This window comes from Miniopterus schreibersii (assembly GCF_964146895.1).
Source record: "Miniopterus schreibersii genome assembly, chromosome: 12".
Lineage (NCBI taxonomy): Eukaryota > Metazoa > Chordata > Mammalia > Chiroptera > Miniopteridae > Miniopterus > Miniopterus schreibersii.
In genome coordinates, this window is record NC_138112.1 from 33,232,401 (window position 1) to 33,248,622 (window position 16,222).

The 16,222-nt window shown below is 38.5% G+C and overlaps 1 protein-coding gene across 1 annotated transcript in view; it reads left to right on the forward strand.

The window, feature by feature from the left end:
• Positions 1-16,222, forward strand: part of LOC308565003 (glycerophosphodiester phosphodiesterase domain-containing protein 4-like) — a gene marked incomplete at both ends in the record, with an annotated part of 64,484 nt that overhangs the window by 47,529 nt on the left and 733 nt on the right. Inside the window, 2 exons of the mRNA XM_081153760.1 lie at positions 4,533-4,680; positions 4,767-4,907. Of these exons, the coding sequence (XP_081009886.1) occupies positions 4,533-4,680; positions 4,767-4,907 (289 nt within the window). The remainder of the gene's footprint in view (positions 1-4,532; positions 4,681-4,766; positions 4,908-16,222) is intronic.

Consider the following 16,222-nt stretch of genomic DNA (forward strand, 5'->3'; position numbering starts at 1 on the left):
TGAGGGAGCGATGGAGCAGGACTGGAGCTAAACTAACTATTTTTAAATGCATTAGTCTTTTAAATTATGTAGAAAATAACACGTGGAGTTGCAAACCAAAGTTATGATTATACTAGTTTTTAGACTAATAATTGTTTTTTCTTTAGATGTATTAATCTCTTAAATCACGTAGGAAAGAAAGAGTACATGTATAACCATTGTTACAATAATACTAGATTTTATAACTGTCCATGTATGTACTTTTTTTTGAAACTTTTATTTCTCCATACAGTTTTGAGTTACTATCTAGTTGTGTTTTGTTTCTTTTTCATTTCACCTTGCAGGACTCCCTTGTTCTTTTCTTATAGGGCAGATCTAGTGTCCATGAACTCCCTTAGCTTTAGTTTATCTAGGAATTTGTCAATTTCCCCCTCAGTTTTGAAGAACAGTTTTTCTGGATATAGGATTCTTGGTTGACAGTTTTTTTTAACACTTTGAATATGTGGGTGCACTGCCTTCTGGCCTTCAAAGTTTATGATGTGAAATTCACTAATGATTTTATTGGGGATTCCTTGTATGTGACAAGTCACTTCTCTGTCGGTGCTTTTAAGATTCTCTCTTTGTCTTTGTCTTTTGAAAGTTTGTTTAAAATGTATCTCCATGTGGGTCTCTTTGAATTCAACTTACTTGGAATTGATTGAACTTGGATGTTTATATTCATGTCTTTCATCAAACTTAGGTAGTTTTCAACTATTTCTTCAAATATTTTCTCTGCTCCTTTCTCTCTTCTCCTTCAGAGACTATAATAATGCATGTATTGGTCTGTTTACTGGTGTACAACAGTACTTGCAGACTCTGTTCACTTTTTAAAAATCTTTTTCTTCCTTTTTTTCAGACTCATTAACTTCTATTGTTCTATCTTAAAGTTCATTGATACTTTATTTTGACTGCTCAAATTTGTCTTTGAATCCTAAGAGTCAAGTTTTCATTTCAGTTACTATATTTCAGCTCCAGAATTTCGTTTTGATTTCTTTTTAAGTTTTTTGTTATTAATATTTTCACTTTGTGTGTGTGTGTGTGTGTGTGTGTGTGTAGACACACACACACACACACACACATGTTTTAATTTATCCACATCCTCTTTTTTAGGGACAGTTTTCTGTTGATTTTATTTTTCCTTGAATAAACCCTGCTTTCTTGTTTCTTTGTATGTTTGTGATTTTTTTTGAAAAATAGGACATTTGAATCTAATAATCTGGTTACTCCAGATTTTCCCTCTTCCTCAGGGTTTGCTATTTATTGTTATGTATTTATTGGTTGGTTGGTTGGTTGGTTGTCTCTGTGCCAAGGACCAGTCTGAGGTATAAACCTAAAATCTTCTCAGGTCTCTTCTATGCCTTTCCCTGGACATGCACAGTCACTTTCTAATTTTCCTATGTATGCAGTTGCTTTTGAATGCTCTTATTTAATATCTGGATCCCAAAAGGAGAAAAAGAGAAAAATGAAAGGTGAGGAAGAAAAATCACTGATTCTTTAAATTGCCCAAAAGTCACTTCAGCTGGAATGGGGAGGGGTTTGCCACAGTGGAGGAAGGTGCAACAATAAGGGCTTCTCTCCTCTTTATCATACCTCTCTGATCTGAAGTATCAATCAGTGATCATATCACAGACCTGCCTACCTTGGATCCCACAGGCTGTGTGCAGACTGCTCCAGGAACTTGTGCATAGCTGCCTGCCATGGAGCTAGGGTATGGGGGATGGGTAACTGCTAATGTGCTAAGTGATGAAATTGGCCAAAGTTAATGATAACTTACCATCCAAATCTTCCTCTGGAAGTTGCAAGCCTTCAATAGACTTTGCAGTTCCAAAATAGTTACATTAGCCAGATTCTGCCAGCACAGTTGTTGTCTAGGTGGGGAGACAGATTCCTGGTGCTTCCTTCTCTGCCATCTTAGAATCCTTTCTTGTGTACACAGTTTTTATTTCTATGGATAAATGCCCAAGAATACAATTTCAGGGTTATCGCAGTTACTTCTTTATAAGAAACTCAAACTTTTTCAAAGGGTCTGTATCATTATACATTCTTACCAGCAATGTATGACGCTCCCAAGTCTCTGCATCCTTACGAATTTTTGGCATTTCCACTATTTTTTATCATAGCCATTCTAATGGGTGTGTAGTGATAAATGTGTACTCATTGTGGTTTAATTTTTATTCTCTATTGGTTAGTGAACATCTTATCATGTGTTATTTGCCACTGGTATATCCTCCACAGTGAAATGTCTCTTCATATATTTTCCAATTGGAATGCTTGATTTTTTTTTTATTTGACTTTGGAGAGTTCTTTCTATATTATAGATACTAGTCTTTTGTTGGATATGTGGTTTGCAGATATTTTGCCCAAGTCTGTGGCTAGTCTGTAGCATCCTCTCAACAGGGTCTTCAACAGAGCAAAAGATTTTTAATTTTGATGAGGTGTAACATCATTTTCCCCTTTTATGGATCATGTTTTAAATCTCAAGTCTGAGAACTCTTTGTGTAGCCCTTAGATATCACAGACTTTTCTCCTATTTTTTTCTGAAAGTGTTACAGTTTTATATTATATATTTAAGTCTGTGATACTTTTTATATAAATTTTGTGGTGTAGGTCAAGGGTTTTTGTTTTTGTTTGTTTGTTTTGCCTATGCTTGTCCAGTTACTCCAGCACCATTTGTTGAAAAAACTCTCATTATTCCATTGAATTACTTTTGCACCTTTATCAAAAATCATTTGGGCATATTTGCGTGGGCCTATATCTGGGTATTAAATTATGTTCCACTGAACTATGTGTCTATCCCTTCTCTTATACCATACTGTCTTGATTACTGTAGCTCTTTAGTAACCCTTAATATTGGGTAGAGTAATTCTCAATTTATTATCTTCTTTTTCAAGATTGTTTTAGTTATTTGGGGGTTGTGACTTTCCATATACATTTTAGAATCAGCTGGCCTAATTGTACAAAAAGCCTTGCTGGGATTTTGATGGGCATTGCATTAAGCCTGTGGATCAGTTTGAGGAGAATTGACATCTCTATGGTATTGAGTCTTTCAGCCCTTAAACACATATGTCTCTCCATTTATTTAAGTCGTCTTTGATTACTTTCATCAATATTTTATACTTTTCAGCTTACAGATCCTGTACTTTCTTTGTTAAGATAACTAATTATTTAATTTTCTTTGGAATGGTTGTTAATGGTACTATGTTTTTAATTTTAGTTTCTATCTGTTCACTATTACCAAATAAAAATATGTTTGTTTTTTGTGTGTTGGTTTCAAAGAAAAGAAAAAGGTAGCTTTTTACTACTGTTTCCTTACTTCTATTTTATCTATATCTATCTATCTATCTATCTATCTATCTATCTATCTATCTATCTATCTATCTATCTATCTATCTCTATCTATCTATCTATCTATCTATCTATCTATCTATCTATCTATCTATCTATCTATCTATCATCTATCTATCTATCATCTATCTATCATCTTTAGGTGACCTGTAGAATTGTCTTAGACACGTATTGGGTAACTAATTGACAACACTCCTGCAAAGATGGTATTATTGTTTTTATTTTATAGTTGATACAATGAGCCTAAGAACTTGCTAAGCTGGTATATGACAGAGGTGAGATTCATACCCAGGCTGTACAGGGTTCTTTCCAATATGCTGTACCATCTCAGGGTTAAAAATTTTTTGAAGGCCTTACATGGTTTATTTTCTGAGAAGTTTAATTCCTGAAAATGGCAATCTTATTAGAATTATTAGATGTTCCTCTAGTTATTTTCTTCCTGTCTCAGTAGACAATGCACAAGTATCCACTGGCATTTAGTGTATTGGGAAAAATTGGGTTTCATTCCCTCAGAGTTTATAAAAATTCTTTATATTTGAAATTTAAATACTCACCAAATTGGAGTTCATTTATTCATTCTTTCAACTACTGTTTATGAAGGCAGGTATTATTTTAGGTACTGGATATATGAAGATGAGTAAGACACTGTCTTGGTTTAATTTGCTTACACTCAAGTGACGAAGACCCAAAGGAGAGCAGGTAGAATAGAGGGTGGTAAGTGCTCTGATGGAAGTAAGTACAGCTGCTACCCAGCAGTGTGCTGGTGCTGGCTCATACCAGCTTGTGAGAGCCTATTATTAAATATTCAGAAACTGTGTAAACCTGTTTCACCAGTGGTAGCTTGAAATTGGCTATGGTCAGAGTATTTACACCATGGAAATGAGAAAATACTACAAATAGGGCTTTCCTTTCCTTTTTCCTTTCTTTACTTTTCCTTAGGCCATCCAGTTTACTAACATCTGTTGGTATGGGAGTAGAGGTATTAAATCCATTCCTTTATCTCGATGTAACACAAGCCCATTCTGCATGCCATGTCATAAGTTGTTTCAGGACCAGTTGCTTCTGGTGATTTAAGCAACAGCCTTTCACAAACCTGGTGGCTGTTCCCCTTTTAGATGATGAGAACCAGACAAAGTCTAAATCCCCTGTGGGTTCTGTTTTTGTTACAGAGAGTATAAAGCCGCTAACATCACCATCAACTTATATATCGTCAATGAGCCTTGGCTCTTCTCACTGGCCTGGTGCTCCAGGATACACTCAGTGACCACAGACAACATAGAGCTCCTGAGGCAGATAGATGACCCCTTCTACATCATGGTGAGCTGACTGTCCAGATTGGCCTTCCAAGTCTGGGATAATAAGAGTATGTACACTACCTGACCCGTATATTGCCCACTGTGTAGTCCACTGGAGAGCTACTGAAGAACAGAGACATCTATGATTTTGGAGATGTGGCATTCTCCCTTCTCTCACACATATTCTACTGTGTATTTGGAAATGTTCCATTGGCCGAAGAAAATCACATGGCCAAGTCCAGATTCAAGGTTGATGAGCAGAGAAACAGACTTCATCTCTTGATGGGAAGGAATAGCATGGTCACATTGCATACATTTATTTTCACTCGGATTTTACAGATTTCAGTAACTTTTAATTACACTGTGCAATTATAACAATAAGTACAACTGTTCTAAGCCATCTGAGGTGGAAGAACAACTTATTCTTGGTGTTGCTTGGTGATGCTCACCTGGTGGGCATCCTGGAGCAGGCCAAAGCGTGCGTCAGTATGTTTCCCAGAGGGGATTAATGGCCTCATTTTAGTGGAAGCTGGTTAAGAGCTGCTACTGTACCTGCCTAGTAGGGCAGTTGTGGGGATTAGATGTGAAAATACCCTTAAAGTGCTTAGGACACTTCCTTAGCTCCTATAAATGCTCATTAATTGTTAGTCGTTCTTATGATGATGATCATTAGTGTTTTTATTAATATTATCATTCAGTCCAAGGCAAGACCTTGGGATAGGGTGGAGAATGGCCTAGGAAAAAACGCAAAGTGCCAGCCCCAGTAGCATCAAGTACCATGGAGGAGGAGGAGCAGAGGAGGGAAGGCAGATGGAACCAGGGAATCGGAAAACACACCAGAGGCCCCAGCAGGTGGAGCTCTGGGATGTGGCGATTCAGGCAAGGAGAGTGGAGCAGGGGGCATGCTAGGTGAGGGAGAATTATAATTTCATCCTGCTTACTTGAAGCATCACGGTAGAGAACAATGATTCCTAAATGCTGGCAATGGACTGGTTGCTTCAGCATCACCTGGGGAGCTTGTTAAAAATGCAGGAACTCAAACTCCTGAGTTCTGTAGGGAGACCCAGAAACCTGTATTACTGAAAGCTGCCCAGGTAGATTTGGATGCACGGCCAGGCTTGGGAAGCCACGCCAGGAAAACACAGAGTACTGGAACTCAAGAACTTGGGCTGTAGTCCTGGGTCCAGAGCGGACTTGCTACGTGACTTCTCCGGGACTGCCTCGGGCCTCTGTGTTGAGGGTCAAGGGAGATGAAGGGTGTGAAGTTTCATTCCCTGTAGAGCCCCCACACATGGAAGGGGTGATTGTTAGGATAGCAGCAGGTATTCTCTGTGCTTCTTTCCCCTGGCCTGCCACTCCATCCCCAGCCCTGGCAGCAGAGCAAGGGAGTTTGCCCATATGACTGAAAATCCCTTCCAAATTTAAAGTTCTTGGACTGTGGTTTGTTTTCTGTTTTGCAGGCACCAGGTTACTATAAGTCCTTCTGGCTTTTCCTGGATTGTATTTCTGTAGCTTTCATTGTTGCCATATTTTATTTTCATTGGTAAGCATATGTTTGTAATTTTAAATGATTTTTTTCCCAAATAAAAGTATGTGGTTCTATGGGAAGCTGAGTAAAAACAATTAAACACTCTTCCTGTAATCCATCCCTCATGGGACGTTCTCAGGAAGACAGGGTTAATCATCTGAACTCTTCATTTCTTCATATGCTGCCTGCAGCTCATCACACCCCTCCTCCTCCTCAGCACAAGACATTCTAAGGATAAGGACTGTCACTAATGCTCAGTTAAAGCCTGTTACCACAGATTCTATGTGGATCACATGGGGGAGGACAGGGGTCAAAGGCTGTCCAGAACAAGGACCTCCATCTTCCCACCTTCCACAAAACTGGGCATAGCGGGATGCTGTGTAAACAGCAAGTTCACAAACCTGGGAGCCTGGGTTTTAGCCCTGGATTTGCCCCTTAGTTGCTGGGGGACCTGGGAAAATCACTGTCCTTTTCTAGGCGGTAGTCTTTTTCTGCCCAGAAAAATGACATTTGAGAATCTCTGCCAGGCAAATCCTACAGGATTGCAGGGTTCAAGGTGGGAGGGGAAACATCCTGGTAGAAGAATTTTAGCTAGAGGAGACCGTGGTTGTGTAGACCTCACCATGCCCATCATTTCTTCACTTGTGAGTTATCCTTTAAAGGGGAAAAGTACAAATCCTCTGCTTACGTGAGAATTTTACTGGATAATGTTTCTTTTCTGGCTACTGCCTTGGATTATTTTGATTTTTGGAAAAAGTCTCCAAGGCTCATGGTTAGTCTTCTTCCTTCCAGGTGGAGAGAGAACCAAAAAGAAAAAGTCTTCGAAAGCACCAGCAGTTACTCAGGTGAAGTTGGGGGTCTACCCCACTCCTACCCATTGCTCCCAGGACACGGGGTCTGCTTTCCATGTCTCTGACAGTGCTGAAGGAGTCCAGGAAATTGAAGGGTGGGGACTAGGGAGAAGTTGGGAAGTGTATGTAGCTGGGCACAGATTTTGGAGGACCCTTGAGACAAGGCTTCATTTTGGACTTCATTTTCTAAGCAATGAGACTCCTTGAAAGCTGTTGAACATGGTCTGTGTTTTTTCATTTCTTCATTTATTTATTCATCATGCAGTTCTTGAGTTTTCACTTTGTGCCAGGCACCTTGAGAGGTGCTGAAGAAAGCTGAAAAATGGAGGGTGGCCCAAGAGAGCAGAGTGTTGGCCCACAGAGAACAGCAAGGAAGCAGACAAAAGTACAGCAGTTGACACCATTGGGCCAGGCACCAGGTTCAGGACAGAGAGGCTTCCATGCCAATTAGGACTGAATGTGCTTTATTGAGCTTCTGTTTTGGGTAATGTGTGTTGGAGGGTGGGGGGCAGCAAGGATCCTGAAGTCCTGAACTAGAGTCTAGGCTCTGCATATAAGCAGTCAGGAGATGCAAATGAGTTTCAAATGAGGGAGCAATATACTTGATTTCTATGTACAAGGATGGACTAACAGAATGACTTATTATTCAGCAGAAGAACTCCAGGGGTGAGGAAGGAAGATAGACCCAGTAAGGGAAAGGGAAGCTAGATTTAACTTTCAAAATGTTGTGATAATCACATCATTATTGGTTTGGGAAGCCAGTTCAGTGTCAAAGGAAAAACCAATTAGAAGGCAGAGGACTGTGCAGTACCTGATATAATTTTCTTTCACAGCTCCTGGAGCCTTAACTTGTTATAGTCACAGGCTCATGAATTAATTTAATTTCTTGTGGACAGTGGTGAAGATCCTGAGATGCTATGGACCAGTGGTGGATGATTGAATGATACAATACTCAGAGTCAGGAATGGATCCACAGGAACTCTGAAAAAATAAGTTCAGAAATGTGAATAAATTAAATGGAAGGCAATGGGCTTTCATACTGTGAAACTGAAGGTTCAAACCAAGATTGCCCAAATCTCTTGAAGGGAAAAGAGTTCTTAAGTAACTTTGACTTACATGGATATTAAGGAGATCACTGTACTGGCTGTTAAGAAGACTGAAGCCTGTATTCCAGATATCTTATGATCTTCAGTAGGCTGGTGGCTTAAGCAACAGAAATTTATTTTCTCACACTTATGGAGGCTAGAAATTCAAGGTCAGTGTGTCAGCAGGTTTAGTTTTTTCTGAGCCCCCTGTCCTTGGCTTGCAGAGATAGCCACCTTCTTGCTGTGTCCTCACACAGACTTTACTCTGCACGCACACACATCTTCAATGTCTCTGTCTCCAAATTTTCTCTTCTTCAATGAAATTGGATTATGGTCACCCTTATGACATCATTTTAATCAGCTCTTTAAAGGCTCTATCTTCAAGTATAGTTTAGGTTTTGAGACACTGGGGTTAAAGCTTCAACCCCAAGTTTGGAGGGCACATAATTGAGCCCATAACTGAAACTGAGCCAAAAAATGAAAAGAACATGGAAATGGTGAGGAAATTGTGGATGTGCGAGGAGTTTTGAAAGAAAATTTGAAGATATGTATACATTGAATGAAGGAAGTGGCTATAATGCCTTAGAAAAAATACTCAGCTTGACCTCAATACCTCACCATGTTAAAATGATGATAGAGAAAGTGAATAGAAAATAAGTTGAGTTTTTTTCCTGTTTAAGAGTTTTTAGTTGCCTGTTGCATAAACCAGTTTTGCCTGATCTAAACAGAAAGAAAGGGTATCAAAAGACTGAGTACTTCCAAGAAAAACCTAGAAGGTGCAAGACCAAGTTTGGAATCCTCAAAGGAACAAGGAAGACTGGACAGAATCTAAAACCTCAGTCTAGGCCCATTCAGGTTAGGGGAATAGAGCCCTCAACATTAAGCACAATGTCACCTCTTGCACCACAACCACTCCAGGATGGGCATGTACTGCAGCTGCCACCAGAAGATATTCAGTACCTTTCTAGCTTTGGGATATATTTTTCAGCACTTTAAAGAAGTCAATCCTTTGTCTTATGTCTTACATAGTTTCTTATGAAAAGTCTCCCAAGATAGAAATAGGTTTTTCATTTTCTTATCTTTGTTCCTCTACTTATAATATATCCTTTTAAAAAAAATATATCTTTATTGATTTCAGAGAGAGAAAGGGAGAGAGAGAGAAACATCAACGAAAGAGTCATCATTGATTGGCTGCCCCCTGCTCGTCCCCTGACTGGGGATCAAGCCCGCAACCCCGGCATGTGCCCTGACTGGGAATCGAACTGCAATCTCCTGGATCCTAGGAGATTCCCTGCATTCCTTCTGAGATTTTTCAGTCTGTTCCATGCTTCCTGTGTCTCCAGATCTATTTTGTTTATCAGCTTATTTTGTTCATTAGATTCCACATATGAGTAAGACCATCTGACACTTGTCTTTCTCTGACTGGCTTATGTCACTTAGCATAATACTCTCCAGGTCCCACCATGCTGTCTCAAAGGGTAAGAGATCCTTCTTTTTTACAGTTGCATAGTATGCCATGGTGTAAATGTCCAAGAAGATGCTTGATATGATTTCAGTCTTCTTGAACTTGTGAAGACTTGTTTTGTGTCCTAACATGTGGTCTATCTTTGAGAATGTCCCATGTGCATTTGAGGAGAATGTATACTCTGCAGCTTTGGGGTGGAATGTTCTGCAAATGTCAACTAAATCCATCTAATCTACTGTGTCCTTGTTGATTTTTTTGTCTGGAGGATCTATCCAGTAAAGTCAGTGGGGTGTTAAAGTCCCCTGCTATGACTGTATTGCTGTCGATCTCTCCTTCAAAGTCCTCCAGAAGGGTTTTTGTTTTTCCCCCCAGCTTGTGTGAGTCTTTTGTTCTGAGGTGGGTCTCTTGTAGACAGCATATATTTGGGTCATGTTTTCTTATCCATTCTGCTACCCTATGTTTTTTGATTGGGACATTTAATCCATTTATGTTTAAGGTTATCATTGATAGGTACTTATCTCTTGCCATTTTACTTCTTTATGCCTATGTTTTTCTTTCTCTCTATTTCAACTTCTTATTACAGCAGACCCTTTAACATTTCTTGAAATGCTTGTTTGGTGGTGATAAATTCCTTTAGCCTTTTTTTGTCTGGAAAGCTCTTTATTTCACCATCTCTTGTGAATGATAGCCTTGGTGTATAGAGTAGTCTTGGTTTCAGATCCTTGTTTTGCATTACTTGAATACTTTATGCCATTCCCTTCTGGCCTGTGGAGTGTCTGATGAGAAATCATCTGACAGCCTTATGGGAGCTCCTTTGTAGGTATCAACTTGCTTTTCTTTTGCTGCCTTTAAGATTCTCTCTTTGTCTTGAATTTTTGCCATTTTAATTATGATGTGTCTGGGTGTGGGCCACTTTGGGTTCTTCTTGCTTGGGACTCTCTGTGCCTCCTGAACTTGTGTGACTTTTTCCCTGACCAGGTTAAGGAAGTTTTCTGCCATTAGTTCTTCAAACAGGTTCTCTAACCCTTGCTTACTTTTGACCTCTTCTGGCACCCCTATGATGTGACTATTATTATGTTTCATGTTGTCTCACAGCTCCCTTAGACTGTCCTCCTGTTTTTTAATTGTTTTTTTCTTTTTGGTTCTCTGATTGATTTTTTTCTACCCTGTCTTCTAATTCACTGATCTGATTCTCAGATTCCTTTAATCTGCTGTTCATTCCTTCCAGTGTTTTTTTTTTAATTTTTACTATGTCATCCTTAATTTCCTTCATAGTTTCCATATCTTTTTTCATGCTGTTGAGCATCTTTATGATCAGTATTCTGAACTCTATATCTGATAGATTGCTTATCTCCATTTCACTTAGCTCATCTTCTGAAGAATTGTTTTGTTCTTGTACTTGGGGCTTGTTTTTTTTGTCTCCCCATTTTGGCTGCCTGTTTGGATTTGTTTCTATGTATTAGGTAGATCTGCTAGGACTCCCAGTCTTTTGGATGGTCTCTGGTGCAGGCCAGTGTCAGACACTATTTGTGACTGGCCTTGCACCCAGAGGCTGTTATTCAGTCTCTTAAGGAGCCTCAGGCTGTAGAAACTCCATGGGGTGAGGTGATAGGTTTTCCAGCAGGGTGGGGCAATTGCTTCCCTCCCAGGCAAAAGCTACTTGGAAGGTAAATGTCTGCCTCAGAAAGATGTCCTCTGCCATATGGGGAAATGACTCAGCATGGGGGTCCAAATGGGCAACCTCTGAGATATTTTCCCCCAGCTAGACCCCCTGGATTCTCCCCTCACAGCTCCAGTCCACTCTGCCTCCACCAGAGCCCAAGGTGTGTGGCTGCACATGAAAATTTGTGTTTTGGCCCTTTAAGAAGGTGCCTGCATTTCCAGCCATCTTTCCCTGGAAGACAGAAATCCCACTGCTTTTCACAGCCATATGTTATGTGGGCACCTTTCTCAGTTCTGGTGCTCTGGTCTTGGGAACCCAGCTTGTGGTTTAGACCCCAGAGTTCTCAGTGGGAACTCCCAACAGCTGAGATATCCCTCCAGACCTTCAGCTGCTGCCTGTGGGACCCCAGACAGTACCAGTCTCTACGCAGTCTTCACTTTTCCTCCTTGGTTACGAGGGTGCTCCCCAGTTAGTCTTCAGTTGCAGTTGATTATTCAGAGTGTTTTTTCTATATTATAGTTGTAATCCCAGTTTGGTCCTGGGAGAGTGTTGGTGTAGCTACCACTCAATCCACTGCCATCTTGGATCTCTGACTGCTTTTTATGATTGTTTCTTTTGTTACTGGTTTTCAGTAATTTGATTATGGTTTACGTTGGTGTACATGAATGTGTGTGCATGTGTGTGTGTGTGTGTGTGTGTGTGTGTGTGTGTTTCTATCATGCTTGGGGTTTGCTGAACTACTTAGATCAGTCAGAGTATATTTTCATCAAATTGGATACAATTTTAGTTTTTATTTTAATATATTTTTTTGTCTCTACCCTTTTTCTGGTATTCCAACTACACATATGTTAGACAGTTATAGTAATCTATATTATCCTATAGGTTACTGAGACTGTTCATTTTTATTTTTAGACTAATTTCTGTGCTTAGATTCTTTTGCAATATATATTCATTTTTTATTGCTGTGTAACAAATTACCACAAATCTAGCAGCTTGAAACAACACAAATTAATCACTCACAGTTTCTGTGGGCCAGGAATTTAGGCATGGGTTAGCTGGGTCCTCTCTTTAGAGTCTCACCAAGCTAAAATCAAGGAGTTGGCCTGGGCTGAAACTTAAGATTCCTCTTCCATTCTTTCTTGTTTTTGGCAGAATTTAGTTTCTTACAATTGTAGGACTGTAATTATCCCTGTTCTTGATCACTGATGCCAGGGTTTTGCTCTGAGCTCCTAGAATTCACCTTCAGGTTCTAGCTATATGGCCCTCTAGCTACATGGCAACTTGCTTTTTCAAAGCTAGCAAAATAATATATCTCATAGCAGATGGATTCAGGAAAAGGAGAACAAAAGAAGCAAAATAACAGAAAGAACATTAGACAACAAGTTGATACATGGTAGTCACAAATCCAACCATTTTATTAATTGCATTAAATATAAATGAGCCAAATACTCAAATCAAAAGTAGAGATTGTCAAATAGATAGGAAAAAAGTAAGGCTCAACTATATGTGGTCTACAGAAGAAATACTTAAAATACAAAGACACAAATAGAGTCAAAGTAAAAGAATGGGGGAAATGATGTCATGCAGACAATCAGCATAAGAAACAATATCTGGAAAAATATATACCTGAAAACATGGAACATTAGTGGAAATAGATAGATTTCATAATGATGAAAAGATCAGTATATCAGGAATGCATTACAAATAAAACTGTGTTTGCACTTAATATAAGAGCTTCAAACCACAAAACAAATCTGAAAGAGAATTCATAGTTGGAGATTTTATAAGTACTGTCTCAGTACTTGAAAGCACAAATAAGCACACACACACAAAATAAAATCAGAAAGGATATAGAAATCTAAACGACAGTTTCAATCACATTGACATAAAAATCCCCAACAACTGGAAGAATATACAATATTTTCAAATGTACATGCCATATTTGCCAAAATAGACCAGATGACAAGCCATAAAACAAGTCTCAATAAATAAATTTCAAAAGACTGGAATTTTACAGAGTATGTTCTGTGACCACAACAAACTTAAATTAAAAACAAATATTAATAAAATATCTAGATAAGCCTCTAAATACTAGAAGTTAATGTATTTTTAAACATCCCATTGATCAAGGAATAAATCACAGGGGAAATTAGATATTAAATATTTTTAACTAAAGGATAATGCATACACAACAGCAGGACTTAGATGAAAATTTGTAACTTCAAAGTTAGAAGAAAGAAAGGTTTAATATTAAGTTTCTACCTTAAGAATCTATAAAGAGAAGAGTACATTTTTCCCCAAGTAAAAGAAAGGAAATACTAAATATAGCAGTAATCAATAAAATAGAAAAGATAGAGAAAAATGAAAAAAGTGAAAAGTTGGTTCTTTGAAAAGTTTAATAAAATTGATAAACTCTTAGAAAGATGAGAGAGAGAGAGAGGTTGCCAGGTTGCCAATATAATTAATGATGAATAAAAGAGGGAATATCCCTCCAGATCCTAGACTTAAAAAGGAAAATTATTAACATTTTTATGTCATTAAATTTGACAAATTAAATGAAGGAGAACATTCCTTAAAATATATAACTTACCAGAACTGACAGGAAAAGAAACAGAAATTTGCAATAACCCACTATCAGAATCAAATATCAAAAACCTCACCAGAAAGAAAAGTTGGGGCCCAAAGAGTTTCACTGGTTATTCACATATTTAAGAAATAATACGAACAGCCTTGGCCAGTGTGATTAAGTTGTTAGAACATTGGCCTGCACATCGAAGGGTCACAGGTTCAATTCCCAGTCAAGGGCATGTACCTGGGTTGCAGGTTCGATCCCCAGCCCTGCTTGGGGTGCATGTAGCAAGCAACCAATCAGTGTGTCTCTCTCACATCAATGTTTCCCTTTCTCTCTCTCCCTTTCCCACCCTCCCTTCCCCTCTCTCTAAAAATCAATGGGGAAAAAATATCCTCTGGTGAGGATTAACTAAAAAAAAGAAGAAGAAATAATACTGATCTTATACCAACTCAGAAAAAAAAAACACAAGAGGAAGAAACACTTCCCAGCTGATTTTTGAGGCCAGCAATACCCTCATATAAAACTTCACAAAGACATTATAAGAACTGAATTTACAGATCAATATCATTCACAAATTTAAACATAAAAATCCTTAACAAAATATTAGCAAATTGAATCCATCAATGTAAACAAGGTAATACATCATGAGCAAGTAAAGTTTATATCCTTTCAAGATGGATATATCATTTCAAAATTAATAAATATAATCCCATATTAAAGTAGCAAAAGCATATTTGACAAAGGTCAACACCCACTTATGATAAATGTTCTGGGCAAACTAAAAATAGGGATTAAATTTCCTCAATCTGATAAAGTATATTTATAAAAACCTACTGCCAATATCATTTTTAATGGTGAAGTAGTGAATATTTCCCCTGTAAGATCAGAAATAAGGCAGGGATACTGCTCTTACCACTTCTATTCAGCACTGTGCTGGAGATTGTAGCCAGTTTAATAAGATAAATGACAGGCATAAAGGAAGAAATAAAACTCCTGATTTGCAATATGATTATTTACATTAAAAAATTCTAAGGATCACTGGTTCAAAAGGCAGCTCCATTTTTAATTTTTTGAGGAACCTCTATACCGTTTTCCATAGTGGTTGCACCAGTCTGCATTCCCACCAGCAGTGTACCAGGGGTCTGCTTTCTCCACACCCTCACCAGCACTTGTCATTTGTTGATTTGTTGATGGCAGCCATTCTGACAGGTGTGAAGTGATACCTCATTGTGGTTTTAATTTGCATCTCTCTGATGATTAGCAACGCTGAGCTAGGAACATATCCTAAGAATCCTGAAACACTAATCAGGAAGAATATATGCCCCCCTATGTTCATAGCAGTGCAGTTTACAATAGCTAAGATCTGGAAACAGCCCAAGTGCCCATCAGTAGATGAGTGGATAAAAAAGCTGTGGGACATTCACACCATGGAATACTACGCAGCTGTAAAGAAGAAGGATCTCGTACCCTTTGGGACAGTATGGATGGACCTAGAGAGTATTATGCTAAGCGAAATAAGTCAGGCAGAGAAAGACAAACATCACATGATCTCACTTATATGTGGAATCTAAACACAATAATCTAATGAACAAAACAGATTCAGTGACACAGAAGCAAGGAACAGACTGAGGAATCTCAGAGGGAGGTGGGGATGGAGGGGTGGCGGGGAGAGAATAATCAAAGAATTTATATGCATATATTCACAACCCATGGACACAGACAATAGTGTGGTAGAGGCCTGGGGTGGGGAGTGGGTGTGGGGTGGAAGGGGGCAATGGGGAAAAAAGGGAACATCTGTAATATTTTGAATAAAAAAAAATTCTAAGGAATCAAACAACAAACAAGCCTACTGGAAATAATAAGTGGGTTAAGCAGTGTCTCAGGATATAAGGTCAATATACAGAGAAATCAATGGTATGTCTTTATATTAGCAATGAGTAATTGGAAATTTAAAATATTTTAAATAGCATTTATAACAACATAAAACTGAAAACTACAAATGTTTGCTGAGAGAAAGAAGACCCAAATAAATGGAGCAATATACCACATTCATGAATTAGAAAACCTAGTATTACAGTATTTGTTGTCCTAAAATTCAGTTGACCTACAAATTCAACTTAAGAGCAATAAAAAATCTCCTTCCTCCTGTGAAGCTAACAAAAGATAAAGCTCATGTGTGCAGCTGTTTCTTCCAGATTGAAGTTGCATTCAGGGTAAAAAATAACTGAGTTCTGGGCTTACTGCTTTGGATTCTCACTTTCTTCTAGATTTTGGCCCCACAGTTCCTCCCTTATTGTAAATTCTTATATAATTTAAGGTGCTTTCTTGGTTTTGTATATTATCCAGTTTTTAATTAGTCTTAAGAATCAGGTGCCTAGCTCCATTGCTAGAAGATGCCTC